This window comes from Rhinopithecus bieti, unplaced genomic scaffold (assembly GCF_001698545.2).
Source record: "Rhinopithecus bieti isolate Rb0 unplaced genomic scaffold, ASM169854v2 scaffold_10589, whole genome shotgun sequence".
NCBI classification, from domain to species: Eukaryota; Metazoa; Chordata; class Mammalia; order Primates; family Cercopithecidae; genus Rhinopithecus; species Rhinopithecus bieti.
In genome coordinates, this window is record NW_016807065.1 from 3,111,135 (window position 1) to 3,129,549 (window position 18,415).

Sequence of the window (18,415 nt, forward strand, 5' to 3'; positions counted from 1 at the left end):
AAAAAAAAAAAAAAAAGAAAGAAACTTTCAATCATGGTGGAAGGCGAAATGGGAGCAAGGTGTTAAGACGGGGGGTGGTGCTGTACGCTTTTTAAACCACCAGATCCCATGAGAACCCACTCATTATACAGTACCCAGGAGGGATGTTGCTAACCCGTTAGAAACCGCCTCCATGATCCAATCACATCCCACCCGGCCACTCCTCCAACATTGGGAATTGCATTTCCACAAGAGCTTTGGGTGGAGACACAGATCCAAACCATATCAGTCCCGGTGTCTACTGTTCCCTTCTTTCTGTCCATGTGTGCTCTGTGTCTTACTCTCACTTATGGGGGAGAACGTGAGGTAGTTGGTTTTCTGTTCCTGTGTGAATTCAATTAGCATAATCACCTCCAGCTCCATTCATGTTGCTGCAAAGAACGTGATCTCTTTCTTTTTTATGGCTGTGTAGTATTCCATGGTGTGTATGTATCACATTTTCTTTATCTGGCAATCCTGCACTCCCTCATCTGTACATGGAGATAATAACAGAACCACTCCAGGAGGTGGAGGAACATTTTAATGACACAAATGTTAAGTGCCTGGCCCCTGTTGCTAGCATCTCCATCTTTGTTATTAGAGTTTTTCGGCTGGGTGAGGTGGCTCACACCTGTAGTCCCAGCACTGTGGGAGGATGAGGCAAGAGGATTGCTTGAGGATAGGCATTAGAGACCGGCCTGAGTAACATAGCGAGACTCTGTCTCCACACAAAAATACAAAAATTAGCCAGTTGTGGTGGCGCATGCCTGTAATCCCAGCTACTTGGGAGGCTGAGACAGGAAGATCACTTGGGCCCAGGAGTTTGAGGTTGCGGTGAACTGTGATCATGCCACTATACTCCAGCCTGGGTGACAGAGCAAGACCCTGTCTCTAAAAAATAAAAATCAAAAGAATTTTACATCTGTCAAAAGTCACGCTGGAATCGAGACTAGCTATATAATTTGCAAGACCCAGTGAAAAATGAAAATGCAGAGCTCCTTGCTTTAAAATTATTAAGAATTTGGCCGGGTGTGGTGGCTCACGCCTGTCATCCCAGCACTTTCGGAGGCTGAGGCGGGAGGATCGCCTGAGGTCAGGAGTTTGAGACCAGCCTGGCCAACAAGGTGAAACCTCGTCTCTACTAAAAGTACAAAAATTAGCCAGGCATGGTGGTGCACGCCTGTAATCCCAGCTACTCGGGAAGCTGAGGCAGGAGAATTGCTTGAACCTAGAAGGAGGAGGTTCCAGTGAGCCGAGATCGTGCCACTGAACTCTAGCCTGGGTGTCAGAGCAAGACTCCGTCACAAAAATAAGTAACTAGATAAAGATTAAAATAAAATGAATAAGCATTTCAGAGGGGCAGCAGCAGAGCATTAAACTGACAGTATGGGGTCCTGCATCCACTGCCTGAGATGTGGGAGGGGTGGAAATGAGCAGTGATTTGGGAGTGGGGGTGGGGAACAGTGTGCTACCAGAATTCTGACCTCTGAGCCTACTGCCTGGTCCTACTGAACCTACGGGACTGTTGTGGGACTGCTGGAAAAATCAGGGTGTGGAAGAGTAGCAGAGAGGTTCATGGACAAGGGAGGGGGGAAACAGGGTGGCCCACCCTTTCCAGGAGTGGATGTGATTTTTGGTGTGAACTTTGTTAGGAACACACTGATATGAAACATGTATTTTCTTATTCTATTTCAGTAGATGTCCCGTCAAATATTGCAAAAATTATCATCGGCCCCCTCATCTTTGTCTTTCTCTTCAGTGTTGTGATTGGAAGTATTTATCTATTCCTGAGAAAGAGGTGAGTTGAGTGAGTTCAGTGGTGTGCTGGGAACCACTGGTTCTCTGGGGGAAAATATGCCTCGATATAGGTATAGGTATATGTAAGTTTATTATGAATTTTACTGATATAGGATGTGTAACGTGCAATTTACAGATAATTGTCATAATACGATATATACAACTCTTTATTGTAAATTCCCTCTAGCCAGTTGATTCTTACAGAACGTTTCTGTTGATTTTTAAATTTTTTTTGCCCAAACCTTTATATCCAAAGCCAACCTATGATTGCCATTAATTAAACAAGTATAGCTCCAATGTGAATGTTGATTAATTTTTCAAAATTTACATGAAAGAGTCGGACATGGCTGGGCACAGTGGCTCACGCCTGTAATCCTAGCATTTTGGGAGGCCAAGGCGGGTGGATCACTTGAGGTCAGGAGTTTGAGACCAGCCTGGCCAACGTGGTGAAACCTCATCTCTACTAAAAATACTAAGAAATTAACCGGGCGTGGTGGTAGGCGCCTGTAATCCCAGCTACTCAGGAGGCCGAGGCAGGAGAATTACTTGAACCCTGGAGGTGGACGTTGCAGCTAGCCAAGATCCCGCCATTGCACTCCAGCCTGGGCAACAGAGTGAGACTCCATCTCAGAGAAAAAAAAAAAAAGAGTAGGACAAAACTGAAATAAGACATATATGTTCATCAGTGATATGAGTGACGTCTTTGCTGAGTCATATAATAATTTTTAAATACCAGAAGAACATTTTCTTAATGTTTTATGCCAAGTGCAATGTCACAGTTGCAGACATGACACGCTTTGAAGTTTAATCTACATGATTAAACATTTTTCTCGGCCAGGAACAGTGGCTCACACCTGTAATCCCAGCACTTTGGGAGGCCGAGGCGGGTGGATCATGAGGTCAGGAGTTCGAGACCAGCCTGACCAACATGGTGAAACCCCGTTTCTACTAAAAATACAAAAATTAGCAGGGTGTGGTGGTGTGCGCCTCTAATCCCAGCTCCTCAGGAGGCCGAGGCAGGAGAATCGCTTGAACCCGGGAGGCAGAGGTTGCAGTGAGCTGAGATCACACCATTGCGCTCCACCCTGGGCAGCAGAGCGAGACTGTGTCTCAAAAACAAAACAAAATATTTTCTCATCACTTTCTCAAGCCTGGACAAACAACAGAACAACAAATCCAGTCCCAAGTTATAGCATTTGCCAGTTTTTGTAATGTAAATATTCCCAGCATGTCTAATTTCAAGCTGTAGACATAATATTACTGAGTACAGTGTCGGAAAGAGATACATAATAGCTCCCCATTGAATTCACCCTATGGATACAATATGGTGTATAAATGATATAAGGTAAATAACCTCAACTGCATTGATCATAGTAAAATGGAGTATGAGAGTTAGAAAGTGATGAGTTTTGAACATGTATTGTCTTTGCTTTTAGGGTAATTTAATTGTAAGCCTCTATAATTTACATTTTTTGTTCTATTTGGAAGGCATTGTACAATTTAATCTTTAATAATGCTTGTATTTAATAACTGGCTCACTCGTTTCCTGAAAATTTAATAATTGTTTCTCATCAGTCGGGATGAGCTCGCTGTAGAACAGTACTGGGTGAGTGGCTTTTAAGTGTTACATAGACGGCCATAAATTGTAATAAAAGCCAGCCAGAGCCCTGCATGGTTGTGCACATCTGTAATCCCAGCCACTCGGAAGGATGAGGCAGGAGGATCACTTGAGATCAAGAGTTCAAGACCAGCCTGGGCAACATAGTGAGACCCTGTCTCTATGAAATTTTAAAAATTAGCCAGGTGTGGTGGTGAGCACCTGTATTCCCAGCTATTCAAAAAGCTGAGGTGGGAAGATCTCTGGAGCCCAGAAGGTCGAGACTGCAGTGATCTATGATTAAACCACTGCCCTCCAGCCACAACACAGCAAGACTCCAACTCTGAAATGTGGAAAAAAAAAAATACCCAGGGAGGGATGAGTGCTGCTGCCATGTTGATGCACTTAAGTACTTGTCTGATGGGCTTCCATTCAAAACATAAAGGTCCCCCATCCCTGCCCTAGACTGCATCTAGAATTATGGGGATTCTGCTGGTAAGGGCTGCCATTTGCCTTGAGGAGTCTTGTATGAAACCCCTTTCTGGAGACCTGCAGAGTCCCATGAGAACCTCAAGCTAATGTGCCTCATTTTTCTCCTCCAGGCAGCCAGATGGGCCACTGGGACCGCTTTACGCTTCTTCAAACCCTGAGTATCTCAGTGCCAGTGATGGTGAGTACCATCCCTGCCCTGTGGGTGACCAGTACCCTACTCAACAGCTTCCTTTGCCTTCACCATTGACTGAGAGTGAAGGATGGGTTCCCCAGGGAGGCCAAGAAAAGCCCTCTTAGTCATTTGAGCTTGCCAAACTGCCCTTGCTGCAGAAACCTCATTACCGTGTGCATGTGGACACATGGTATTTGGCACCTGCCTGGATGGGCTCATCTAGCTGGTCTGGGACCCTTCGATGGGGTCGACAACTTGGGCTGGGCTCAGCTGGGCGGTTCTTCTTCTGGTCTTGCCTGGCTTCACCCATGTAGCTACATGTTGGTGGTGTGTCAGCTAGCACTTGGTAGTCTTAGATGATTTCACTCACATGTCTGGTGGTCGGCAGGCTGGGTGGTCCCAACGTGGGGGCCCTAAGCTGGGGGAGGCTGAGCCTCACTCTGTCCATGTGGCCTCTTAGGCTCCAGCAGGCTGGCAGGCTTCATTGCATGGTACTCTGTCCTAGCTGCAAGGGAGGGCAAGCTCCAGAGTAATAGTCCATTCCGAGTTTCTGCTTGGGTCGTTCCTCCTGATTCCCATTGACCAAAATAACTTACAAGGCCATGCCCAGGGCCAAGGGATGGTGAGATAGACTCCACCTTTTCATGGGAAGAGCTGCCAAGTATCCTGGCTTTTTTTTTTTACCCCCAACCTATTACAACCTGTCTTCCATCCCCTCAGCACTTTGCAGAAACAGTAGTCTCAGGTGGGAAGTAGCACCATTTCATGGCAAGGGTCTGAAATCAGACAAGAAGGATGGGGCTGCAGGCTTGTCTCAGGACATATTGGCCAGGATCTTGAACTGGTTGTGGCTCCTTCCTTGAGTCTCTGCCATGCCGTCTCCATGGGTGCAGATGCCTGTCCTGTTCTCAGTGATACGCCCAGTGCCTGGCATGGGTCCTGGATCACAGAACTCACTTCATGAGTGTTTTCGAGGGGGTTTGAGTGAGGGCTTGGGTGGAAGGTGGCTGCAGGCCCCCAAGGGGTCTGCCAAAGATGCTGTGTAGATAAGTGAGAAGTAGTGTTTCCATGCTCTGTGTACGTGCCGGACGAGTGGGAGGTGCCTCGAGAGAAGATCACCCTCCTTCGAGAGCTGGGGCAGGGCTCCTTTGGTATGGTGTATGAGGGCAACGCCAGGGACATCATCAAGGGTGAGGCAGAGACCCGCGTGGCAGTGAAGACGGTCAACGAGTCAGCCAGTCTCCGAGAGCGGATTGAGTTCCTCAATGAGGCCTCGGTCATGAAGGGCTTCACCTGCCATCATGTGGTGAGTCCAGTGGGGATGGGACACAGGCTGGCTTTCCTGCCCCTTCCCTCTCTCTGCCTCCTCCTCCTGCACAGAGTGACACAGGACACTGGGTGTAACCTCCTGCCCAACCCCCACTCCACTACCCATCCTAAAGGTGCGGGGAGGGATCGTTCCCTTTCCAAATCACATCCTCTCCCACTTCACCTGGAACCAGACTCTATCACTGTCTCATCACTTTCTGGAATGCTTCATTGCTTTCCAGACTCTTTCATCACTTTCTAGAATCTTCCATCATTTTCTGGAATCTTCTACCACTTTCTGGACTCTTCCATCATTTTCCAGAATCTTCCATTGCTTTTTAGACTCCTCCATTTCTTGCTTTTTCCTGGCTCCTTTGTAACCCAGGACCACACAGAGGTCCACCTCATACCACCTGCCATCATTCCTACTCTCCCTTGAAGGCAGCACAAACTCTTCCTGCCTTTCTGCTCCTTTGTTTCTCTTTGAGTCCCATGTGCTTTCATCCTTGCCACACATATTTGTGGGGCATTTAAAACCCTGCTCTTATCCCTGTGATACAGTGGATTCCTGCCCCTGTAGAGCTTCCAAAACAGCAGGTGGAGACAGACTCCAAAACCTTTATTTTTATTTATATATATTTTTAAGACAGAGTCTCTCTCTGTCGCCCAGGGTGGAGTACAGTGGCATAATCTTGGCTCACTCAACCTCTGCCTCCCGGGTTCAAGCAGTTCTCCTGCCACAGCCTCCTAAGTAGCTGGGATAACAGGAGCCCACCACCGCACCCGGCTAATTTTTGTATTTTTAGTAGAGATGGGATTTTGCCATGTTGGCCAGACTGGTCTCGAACTCCTGACTTCAGGTGATCCACCGGCCTCAGCCTCTCAAAGTGCTGGGATTACAGGCATAAGCCACTGCCCCCGGCCGACTCCAAACCCTTTATACATTAGGAGGAAATGCTATGGAAACATGAAGAAAGAGAGGAAAGAAGGGTTGGACAAGGGTGTATTTGAGCAAAGACTTCAAGGACATGAGAAGTTGGGCCCTGTGGATGTGGCAGGGAACAGAGAGGCAGGCAGAGAGAATGGTTAAAATACAAAGGCCTGGCCGGGCGTGGTGGCTGTAATCCCAGCACTTTGGGAGGCTGAGGCAGGTGGATCACCAGAGGTCGGGGGTTCAAGACCAACCTGACTAACATGGAGAAATCCTGTCTGTACTAAAAATACAAAAATTAGCCGGGTGTGCTGGCGGGCGTCTGTAACCCCAGCTACTCGGTAGACTGAGGCAGGAGAATTGCTTGAACCTGGGAGGTGAAGGTTGCAGTGAGCCGAGATCACGCCACTGCACTCCAGCCTGGGTAAGAGAGCATGATTCCGTCTCGAAAATTAAAAAAAAAAAAAAATACAAAGGCCTATCTGTCTGCTCCCCTAGACCAGGGCTGAGCACACTGCATCCAGGCCACAGGGTGCTGTATGTGACATAGACACCAGGCAGGGAGAACCTTGGTGAGTTGAATCACGGACCCTCCTCCAAGAACCCTGGTTGCTTGCTCTGCAGGTGCGCCTCCTGGGAGTGGTGTCCAAGGGCCAGCCCACGCTGGTGGTGATGGAGCTGATGGCTCACGGAGACCTGAAGAGCTACCTCCGTTCTCTGCGGCCAGAGGCTGAGGTGAGCTGCCTCGGGGGGACCCAGCGGGATACTCTGTGGGGCACCCACTCCTGGCCTCCTCGAATCCCGTGCTGCTGAAACACCAACCCCATCTTTCGGTTTTAGAATAATCCTGGCCGCCCTCCCCCTACCCTGCAAGAGATGATTCAGATGGCAGCGGAGATTGCTGATGGGATGGCCTACCTGAATGCCAAGAAGTTTGTGCATCGGGACCTGGCAGCAAGAAACTGCATGGTCGCCCATGATTTTACTGTCAAAATTGGAGGTTCGTCTGGCTTTCTGCTTTGAAAACATAACGACCCAGGCCAGGTTTGATTTCAGAAGGAAGTTGTCTGTAATGAGCCGCTAAGTCTTTTCTGATAGTATAAAAGGGGCAAGATACTTCTTTTTGTTTTTGTTTTTTGTTTTGTTTTGTTTTGTTTGTTTTTGTTTGTTTTGAGATGGAGTCTTACTCTGTCGCCCAGGCTGGAGTGCAGTGGTGCATTCTTGGCTCACTGCAACCTCCGCCTCCCAAGTTCAAGTGATTCACCTGCCTCAGCCTCCCGAGTAGCTGGGACTACAGGTGTGCACCACCACACTTGGCTAATTTTTGTATTTTTAGTGGAGACGGGGTTTCACCACATTGGCCAGGATAGTCTTGATTTCCTGACCTCGTGATCCTCCTGCCTCGGCCTCCCAAAGTGCTGGGATTGCAGGCGTGAGCCACCACACTGGCTTTTTTTTTTTTTTTCTTTTTTATGAGATGGAGTCTTGCGCTGTCACCCAGGCTGGAGTGCAGTGACAGGATCTTGGCTCACCGAAACCTCCACCTCTCAGGTTCAAGTGATTCTCCCGCCTTAGTCTCCCAAGTAGCTGGGTTTACAGGTGTGCGCCACCACACCCAGCTAATTTTTGTATTTTTACTAGAGACGGAGTTTCACCATGTTGGCCAGGATGGTCTCAAACTCCTGACCTCAAATGATCCAGCTGTGTTGGCCTCCCAAAGCACTGGGATTACAGGCATGAGCCACGGTGCCTGGCCTGGGCAAGATTTTGGATGGGGACCACTCCCCCCACAGGCTGTCATTTAATTGCATGTATTGATAAACTCATTTACCCATTCACTTCTTTAAAAGATATGTTTGTAGGACTGGGGGCCCCGCCTGTAATCTCAGTGCTTTGGAAGGCCAAGGTGTAAGGACTGCTTGAGTCCAGGAGTTTGAGACCAGCCTGGGCAACATAGTGAGACTCCATCTCTATGAAAAATTTTTTTAAAAAGGGGTGTGGTGGTGCACATCTGTGGTCCCAGCTACTCAGGAGGCTGGGGTGGGAGGATTGCTTGAGCCCAGGAGGTGGAGGCTGCAGTGAGCTGTGACTGCATCACTGCACTCCAGCCTGGGCAATAGTGAGACGCTGTTTCAAAAAAACAAACAAAAAAGGAATAGAGAGGGGACCAGAGCAGCGTGAGATGTGAGGTCGAGGAGAGAGGCAGAAACCAGACCCAGAAGGACCTTGTATGTCACAGCAAGTCATCTTGACATTATCTTACATGAGCAAGGGGCAGCAGGAAGTGATATGATTCTATTTATGACTCAAAAAGACATCTCCTGGCCAGGCGCAGTGGCTCACACCTGTAATCCCAGCACTTTGGGAGGCTGAGGCGGGCGGATTACTGGAGGTCAGGAGTTCGAGACCAGCCTGGTCAACATGGTGAAACCCCGTCTCTACTCAAAATACAAAACATTAGCTAGACATGGTGGCAGACAGCTGTAATCCCAGCTACTCAGGAGGCTGAGGCAGGAGAATTGCTTGAATCAGGGAGGTAGAGGTTGCAGTGAACCGAGATCGCACCACCGCACTCTAGCCTGGAGGACAGAGTGAGACTCCATATAAAAAAAAAAAGAAAGAAAAGAAAATGTAGCTTCTTCGTCATTTGGTACCTTCTTTTCCCTCCCTTTAAATAGTAGTCCATCTTCCCCCTTCACTTTCCCATGTGCACCCTCAGAATCCCTTCTTACTGGATTTGGCTACCACCCAGGTGAGCACACACCAGGGCCAGGTGAACCCCTCTTAGGGCTCTGTGAGAGGTGGGGCAGTCAAGATGGCAGATGGTAGGACCAAGGCTGGAAGTTAAGAGCATGTGAATTGTTTGTGTTGTCAGACTTTGGAATGACCAGAGACATCTATGAAACTGATTACTACCGGAAAGGGGGCAAGGGTCTGCTCCCTGTACGGTGGATGGCGCCGGAGTCCCTGAAGGATGGGGTCTTTACCACTTCTTCTGACATGTGGTGAGTTGTGTGTGGAGGGGTGGATGGACGCTGGGCTTGAATTCCAGGTGCTAGTAACAGCCAAGAGCGGAGGAAGGAAGCCTGCCATCCTCCTGGACCCCCCATCAAGGAAAGGAAGGCAGCGTCCTGTCTGAGGACCTTCCCGTGGCCACTCTTATGTCCTGATTAATCCTGGAGGCATTGTGAACCCCGAAAATCTTAGACAGGTCTCAGTTAATTTAGGAAGGTTAATTTGGCAAGGTTGAGGACGCGTGCTCATGACACAGCCTCAGGAGATCCTGACCACATGTGCCCAAGGTGGTCAGGGCACAGCTTGCTTTTATACATTTTAGGGAGACATGAGACATCAATCAACATATGCAAGATGAACATTGGTTGGGTCTGGAAAGGCGGGACAACTCGAAGCGGGGAGGGGTCTTCCAGGTCATAGGTAGATAAGAGACAAATGGTTGCATTCTTTTGAGTTTCTGATGAGCCTCTCCAAAGGAAGCAATCAGATATGAATGTTTCTCAGTGAGCAGAGGGGGGACTTTGAATAGAGTGGGAGGCAAGTTTGTTCAAGCAGTTCCCAGCTGGACTTTTTCCTTGAGTTTAGTGATTTGGGGGCCCCAAGATTGATTTTCCTTTCATAGCATTTATGGACTGCAGCATGAATTGTTTTATTAACTGGCCAACCATGTTCTAGCAAACCAAGAGATGTGTTTGCGTGTTTGTGTGTGTGTGTGCGTTTGTGTATTTGCATGTGTGTGAGCGTGTGTATGTGTTTGTGTGTGTTTGTGTGTATGTGTGTGTTTGCATGTTTGTGTATTAAACGTGTGTGTGTTTGTGTGCATGTGTGCATGCATGTGTGTTTGCGTATGTGTGCTAGTTTGCCTGTGTGCGTGTGTTTGTGTGTGTTTGCATGTTTGTGTGTTTGCGTGTGTGAATTTGCATGTGTGTGCACGTGTGTGCGTGTATTTGCATGTGTGTGCACACGTGTGTGTTTGCCTGTTTGCGTGTATGTGTATGCATATGTGTGCATGTTTGTGTGTGTATTAAATGTGTGTGCCTGTGTGTTTGCATGTTTGTGCATGTGTTTGCGTGCATGTGTGTACATGTGTTTGCGTGTGTGTGCTAGTTTGCCTGTGTGCATGTGTGTTTGTGTTTGTATTTGCGTGTGTGTGCACGTGTGTTTGCGTATTTACATGTGTGCACACGTGCGTTTGCATGTGTGTGTGCTAGTTTGCGTGTGTGTGTCTGCTTGTGTGTTTGTGTGCATGCGTTTGCATATGTGTTTGCATGTGTGTGCTAGTTTGCCTGTGTGCGTTTGTGTGTGTGTGTGCGTGTGTGTTTGTGTGTGCATGTGCATGTGTTTGCATGTGTGTTTGCGTGTGTTGTGTGCTAGTTTGCCTGTGTGCATGTGTGTTTGCGTGTGTGTGTGTTTTTGTGTGTGTGTGTGTGTGAATGGTTTCTTTGTTACTACTCTCAACTGTCATTGACAGGTCCTTTGGCGTGGTCCTTTGGGAAATCACCAGCTTGGCAGAACAGCCTTACCAAGGCCTGTCTAATGAACAGGTGTTGAAATTTGTCATGGACGGAGGGTACCTGGATCAACCTGACAACTGTCCAGAGAGAGTGTAAGTGTAGAAAGGGTTTGAGGTGTGTGAGGTGTTCATTGAAAGGGTATTGCCCTTTACACGTGTGCTTGGTCTTGCCTTTCCTATGTCTACACGCTCACCATGTTTGCATGCTATATGTTACAGGTGTGTTTGTGTTTGCATAGCTTGTCCTTACATGCGTGTTTGCATTTGCATATTGCATGGTGGTACACACACTTGAGTTTCCATATGTGCTACATGTATGCTTGTTTGCATATTATATATTTACATAGGTATTTATGTTTGCATACTATATGTTTACATGTGCATCAGCGTATCATGGCACATGTACACCTTGTTTACATATCTTTATAAGCACACGTGTTTACATAGGTGCTTGTTTACATAGTATGTCTTTACTGGCATGCTTGTGTTTGCAAATCGTAAGATTTTCTTTCATATTGTATAGCTGGAATGTTGCACAAGAAACCCGTAGCAGTAGTTATCTTGGGAGAAGGGAACTGGAGACCTGGGGTCGGGGGAGTGAGACCTATGTTTGGCTGTTAATTATTTATACGCTGAAAATTTTGTCAGGTGGCTGGGAATGGGTGGCTCACACCTGTAATCCCAGCAATTTGGGGGACCGAGGCGAACAGATCACCTGAGGTCAGGAGTTCAAGACCAGCCTGGCCAACATGGTGAAACCCCGTCTCTATTAGAAATACAAAAATTACCTGGGTGTGGTGGTGGGCACTTGTAATCCCAGCTACTCAGGAGGCTGAGGCAGGAGAATTGCTTGAATCCGGGAGGCAGAGGTTGCAGTGAGCAGAGACTGTGCCATTGCACAGCAGCCTGGGTGACAGAGCGAGATTCTGTCTCAAAAACAAACACAGACACACAAAAATTTTGTCAGGCATACATATTATGTATTCCCCCTCCAAATGTACATATATATATATTTAGATGAAGTCTTGCTCTGTCACCCAGGCTGGTAGAGTGCAGTGGTGCAATCACAGTTCACTGCAACCTTGAACTCCTGGACTCAGCCTCCTGGCTCAGCCTCCCAAAGTGCTGGGATTACTCTTGATCCAGTTTTGAAATGAGGCAACCCTTTTCAAAACCATCTTTCAGCTGGGCACGGTGGCTGACGCCTGTAATCCCAGCACTTTGGGAGGCCGAGGCAGGCAGATCACGAGTTCAGGAGACCAAGACCATCCTGGCTAACCTCCTGAAACCCCGTCTCTACTAAAAATACAAAAAATTAGCTGGGCATGGTGGCAGGTGCCTGTAGTCCCAGCTACTCGGGAAGCTGAGGTAGGAAAATGGCATGAACCTGGGAGGCGGAGCTGGCAGTGAGCCGAGATCGCGCCACTGCACTCCAGCCTGGGTGACAGAGCGAGACTCTGTCTCAAAAAAAAAAAAAAAAAAAAAAAAAAAAAAAAAAAATTCAGGCTAGACAGGATGGCTCATGCCTGTAATCTCAGCACTTTGGGAGGTTGAGGCAGGAGGATTGCTTGAGCCCAGGGGTTCAAGGCTGCAATGAGCTATGATTGTGCCACTGCACTCCGTCCTGGGTGACAACGTGAGAAACCCTGTCTCAAAAAAAAAAGAAAGAAAGAATTTAAAAAAGTGGCCAGGCATGGTGGCTCACGCCTGTAATCCCAGCATCTTGGGAGGCCAAGGTGGGTGGATCACTTGAGCCTAGAGTTTGAGACCAGCCTGGGCAACATAGCAAAGCCCTGTCTCTGCAAAACATAGAAAAATTAGCGAGGCATGGTGGTGCACACTTGTGGTCCCAGCTACTTGGGAGGCCAGGTGGGGGAGGATTGCTTGAGCCTAGGAGGCAGAGGCTGCAGTGAGCTATGATCATGCCACTGCACTCCAGCCTGGGTAATAGAATAAGACCCTGTGTCCAAAAAAAGAAGAAAAGCAAAAAGAAAACGCCATCTCTCAGAACCTCTAGCATTGCTATTTCTGCCTTGACAATTGTCCACACACACAGCCAGCATCTGATGTGAACACATGTGGTCCGTGGGTGTTGGCTGCAGGGACGAGGGCGGGGTTGGGAGGATGCTTGGCTGGGCCCCTAGACTCACCCAGGATGTGTCCTTCTGCCCTGCAGCACTGACCTCATGCGCATGTGCTGGCAATTCAACCCCAAGATGAGGCCAACCTTCCTGGAGATTGTCAACCTGCTCAAAGACGACCTGCACCCCAGCTTTCCGGAGGTGTCCTTCTTTCACAGCGAGGAGAACAAGGCCCCCGAGAGTGAGGAGCTGGAGATGGAGTTTGAGGACATGGAGAATGTGCCGCTGGACCGTTCCTCGCACTGTCAGAGGGAGGAGGCGGGGGGCCGGGATGGAGGGTCCTCGCTAGGTTTCAAGCGGAGCTACGAGGAACACATCCCTTACACTCACATGAACGGAGGCAAGAAAAACGGGCGGATCCTGACCTTGCCTCGGTCCAATCCTTCCTAACAGTGCCTACCGCGGCGGGGACGGGCAGGGGTTCCCATTTTCATTTTCCTCTGGTTTGAAAGCCTCTGGAAAACTCAGGATTCTCACGACTCTACCATGTCCAATGGAGTTCAGAGATCGTTCCTATACATTTCTGTGCATCTTAAGATGGACTCGTTTGGTTGCCAATTTAACTAGTCCCGCAGAGGATTTAACTGCTGCGCCTTTTGGAGCAACAACGGTTTCAAACCAGGATTTTGTGTTTTTTTGTTTTTCCCCCCCTCCCCCCAGCAGATGGAAAGACAGCACCTGTTTTTACAAATTCTGTTCTTTTTTTTTTGCTGGTGTCTGAGCTGCAATATAAAAGATAAAACTTCTTGTCTGTGGAACAAAAGTTCGAAAGAAAAAAACAAAACAAAAACACCCAGCCCTGTTCCAGGAGAATTTGCAGCTTTACAGGTTGGGCTGCAAGAAGGCTTTTTTTTTTTTTTTTTTTTCCTCATCCAGGCTGGTTTTTTTTTTTTTTTTTTTTTTTTTTTTACAAGATCCGTTCCTCAAATTGACCAATAGCTGCTGCTTTCATACTTTGGATAAGGGTCTGTGGTCCCGGCGTGTGCTCACGTGTGTATGCGTGTGTCCAGTCAACACGGCTGATGTGTGTGCAAAGTATCCTTGCGGAGTTGATGCTTTGGGAATTGGTTCATGAAGGTTCTTCTCAAGGGTGCGAGCTCATGTCCCCCTCTCTCCTTCCTTCTTATTGACTGGGAGACTGTGCTCTTGACAGATACTTCTCGTGTCAGAAGTCTAGCCTCAGGTTTCTACCCTCCTTTCACGTTGGTGGAAAGATACTTTTTGGGAGCCAAGGGAGGAACGTTTCATTTGGAGTGATTATGAATCTTTTCAAGACCAAACCAAGCTAGGACATTAAAAAAGAAAGAAAGGAAGGAAAACAAAATAGAAAAGGAAAAAAAAAAGGAAGAACTGAGATGACAGAGTTTTGAGAATATATTTGTAACATATTTAATTTTTAAATTCTCTGGTATTAGCCTCATAAGTTATTGACTATTCCCCGGGGTTGGCGCGGAGTGGAGACATGAGTTGGTCTGCCTGTTGTGGGGCCGGGAAGGGGAGGGAGTGAGGCACAAGTGGCCTCTTTGTTTGGTCTTAAAGGCATCTATTTCTGGGAATGAAACCACGTTCGCTGCTAACACTTTTGGACGCTGTGAGGCCACGTGGAGTGTGTGGGAGACTAGGTTTTGTGGATGGTCTGGTTCAGGTACCAGGTCTGCTGAAAGGTTCCTGTTCAGATAAGCTGGTAGCTACCTAGCTCTGAGCCTGCCTTCAAGAACACCTGTGTTCATCCTCTGGTTCTCTGTGTGTACCTCTCGTGGCGTTTCCTCTCCTGGGTGTGAACATCCTACCGTTATTGTGCAAACACAAGAACATCAGATCCCAAAGAGCAACAACCTGGATGCATTTTGGGAACATCTAAGCAATATAAGAGAGAGGTGCACTGAGAGTACGTCTTGGTCCCCTCCACCCTGAGAGCATCCGACGGTCCTCAGTACTGAACTCCCGGAAGCTGCTCTGAGCCCGGTGACCTCATCCGGGCCAGGTGTGGTGCCTGAGCAGAATGCGCAGACGCTTACGATGTTGCAGTCCCTAAGAGAGTAGAGTCTGGAGGAGAAACCGTGAAAAAGACCTTTCGCACCACCAAGAACTTCCGAATGGGCGTGAATCCACCATTTCTTCTCTTTGCGAAAAGAACCACCACAGCTGCTCAAAGAACACAGTGAACTCATCACTTTGCTTCATCAAAAAATCATCACCCATGCGTTATTCCTGAGTGCATTTTCTTACAACTTTTTGACTGCTTCCTTTTCTTCTCTTAAGAGTTGTGGGCTTAAGAATGGGATCGAGTCATAATGGCAACCTCCAAGCCCTCTCAATTCTTGATTAAGAACACAGGTAGACACGAATCCCAATTGTCTATTGCTGTCTTATTTATATGATTCGAGAAATTACACCATGTAAAAATATTGCTGAGACGCCTCAGTGATTGGGTACAAGGAGTAAGAGTACAGAAATTATTTTTGCCAAATTTATTTTGTAAATATGAGGGTCTGTACGTAAATTAAAAAAACAAACACGTAGATCTAGGTATTTTGTTCTCTTCCTAGTAAATTTGTAGTGGTTGTATACTACACTAGCTGCAATTTTCACATTTTCTAATTCAGAAAGGTTTTCTTATATTAGAGGGAAAAGTATTTATTTTAATATATAAAATCACTCTGAAAATCACTCTCATAAAAAACGGAGCACATGTAAATTTTATCAAAGAAAATAAACAGGTGAATGGGGATAGTGATTTTGTTTTCAGCACAGTCTACCTCAGTGTATTGTTAAGATGTGATTCAATCACAGACATCTTTGAGATTTCAGAATTCGACCTGGAACCGGTCTGAATCAGGGAACGTGTGTATCAGCTGATTCGAATGCCAGGGACCAGCAAGAATTTTGAGGGAGGGAGTTGGGATGGAGAAGGTATGGCCTTTATGTGAGCATAGATCCTTTTCTTCCTGGCTGGTAATACTCTTCTCTGAATTTAATCTTCCTTTAAAAAAAAATCCTCCATCTATTGTCACTATGTTCCCCAAGCATAAACTAAGTTCCAGGCCATCATGATGCATCTGATATATGAGGTACGCCTGCAAGGTGTACCTTCCTTTGGTGAGAGATGGCTGCTGGGGCAAAGACAGGCTTTGATTCAGAACAAGCATTCCCACCTGTTCCATGGAATTCCCCTGAAGTGAGCACAAAGGTGCCCTGGTCTCCCCGATAATTTATTCCAACTCCTTTCAGGCTGGTGATACACCTCACACACAAACACCTAATACAATCTCTTTTAAAATTCTCCAAGTGGGATGGGAGCATGTGCGGGAAATTCCAATCCAAAACCCATGAATGTGCTGAACACTTTTTTTTTTTTTTGCAACAACACACCGTGGACCTCTCTGTTGGGGTTTGATTGACCTCAAGCTAATGTTGTTGAACCTTGTGCAGCTTTGATAATCCATGCAAGAGTCTAGGCAGGGCCAGTGGGGCCCAAATCTTGCTGCTCTTGTACTTTTAGGCACTGCCCTTGCAGACTCGCCTTTCTCCACCTGCCCTGGAGAAAGGTAGGGTGCTGGGCCTGCCCCTTGCAAATGGGGTTCACCAGTTTCATTTATTTGACTCTATTGCCACAGTGAAAAGAGCAAACAGCTATTGGGTTGCAAGCCTCTTTTGACATTAGGAAATGCTGACTTTGTAACAATAAAACTTTGGTCCTAGAAAGACATGGTTGTCCTGGGGGTTTGTAGTGTTAAATTACAACAACAAAAGCAACAAAACCAGCTTAAGGTAACACTTTTGTTGCTTGTTTTAAAGATGTCTCACTATGATTAAAACCCTTTTCATTAATGTAGTGAAAGCCACACAGGAGTTTCTTCTTCCAGGAGGAGAATACTAAGCACGTCACTTTCTCTCTGCATTGGTGATGTCAAATACGCATCAGAAAATGTTCAGGTTTCGGGAGCTGTCCTAGGTGCTGTTCCGTCATTGGAAGTAGTCAGAAGGAGAAGCACTGCTGCTTGTCTGGATATAGGCTGAGGACGATGGAGAGAAGCTGTGGGAACTGACATAAGGATCTGCACAGGTCATCCTGCGACCCTGGGGACTATGTTACCAATTGATGGACAGATCTTTCACTGTATCCTACCAGGGCAGGTAGTCCACCAAGAAATGTGTTTATTGGGTTGGGAAATGTTTATTTGTAGTCCTCTGTAACACTTGTGGACGAGCAGGAGCATCATCAGGGGTGTGACTTGCGCTGGCCATCCTGATAAATTGGTGTACTGTAGTCCCAGCAGTAATCATTTCTCTACTTCACAGTGGGTGGAAGTTTAGGGTTAAATGTCCTTTGCATGCCACCTGGTGAGTCCTTGACACCTTAGGCTCTTCAGAAACTGTGGTTTTGTTGAGGATGGGGAACAGGGAATGCTGATTTTATATTCGTGGTACACATAGAGGGGTGTCACTTCAGAAAATCTTCTAGCATGTTCTTCAGAATATTAATTTATATGAGAGGTGAGGTTGGAAATGAAAAGAACAGGTCAGCACTTTTTTTTTCTCCCTAGAACATACAAAAGAACATGGTGGACTTTCAGGGGGCTGCAACAGAAGGTGACTATTTCCTTAAGGGTCCTCAAGAAATCGGGCTGGGGGAAGGGGACACAATGGCTTTTTGAGCTTACTGTTACCTTCTGATCCCAGTCAATGTCCAGAACCAGCCACCAGCCAAATTTCTATCTGGGTGTGGGCCACTGAAAATCCTTGTTAAAAACCAGATCATAAATCTGGGGCTCTTGGTCCCATTGGAGAAGGAAGGAAGAACCTCAAAATAAGTGTGCATCCATGCACACATTCAGGAACAGCTTGTTTAGTCTTTACACTTTGCCTCAAAGTTGCTGCTCCTCTTCCCTTTGTGTGCCTGGGTGGCCTCAGCCCTGTGTGTTGGCAACGCAGGATCAAATATGCTGCAGCTTTTGCAGAAAACAACTCAGAAACACAAAACCCACCAACAGCTCAATTATTATTTTTTCAATGTTTTCCTACAAGAGCCAAGTAGCACCATGTACAGAAGATGCCTTTTTTTTGGAATATTGAAATCGTTCTGCATGTAAAATATGGGATAATGACCTGTTTATATTAAAATTCTGATTAAATTATCTGAGAATACGCTTGTTTTTGTGTGGTGTCCCAGTAAGGACCTGTCGTGTGGTGGGAGGATGTGTCTATGAGTTGGGTTGTGTTAAGGAAAACTTCTTGGAATCTGTGGGTACCTTTTTTTTAGAGGAGAAAAACACCTAGATTCTTCCACACATGAAAAGAGAGGTTAAATAATTGCTACCAGCGGAGTTGATGACTCGCAGGGACATACTGGTATGACCAAACTGGCCGTTTAAATATTGCACTATTTCCATACCATTTGGTAAGTAAGCGCTTCCCCAAGGGCTCCCAG

At 47.0% G+C, this 18,415-nt stretch overlaps 1 protein-coding gene across 1 annotated transcript in view; it reads left to right on the forward strand.

Moving 5' to 3' along the window:
* The window catches only part of INSR (insulin receptor), a 204,414-nt gene extending 186,284 nt beyond the window's left edge, over nucleotides 1-18,130 (forward strand). Inside the window, 8 exon segments of the mRNA XM_017880002.1 lie at nucleotides 1,714-1,816; nucleotides 4,015-4,082; nucleotides 5,138-5,382; nucleotides 6,940-7,050; nucleotides 7,156-7,315; nucleotides 9,191-9,320; nucleotides 10,802-10,936; nucleotides 13,020-18,130. Of these exon segments, the coding sequence (XP_017735491.1) occupies nucleotides 1,714-1,816; nucleotides 4,015-4,082; nucleotides 5,138-5,382; nucleotides 6,940-7,050; nucleotides 7,156-7,315; nucleotides 9,191-9,320; nucleotides 10,802-10,936; nucleotides 13,020-13,374 (1,307 nt within the window). The 3' untranslated portion in view covers nucleotides 13,375-18,130.
* Nucleotides 18,131-18,415: the final 285 nt, after the last annotated feature.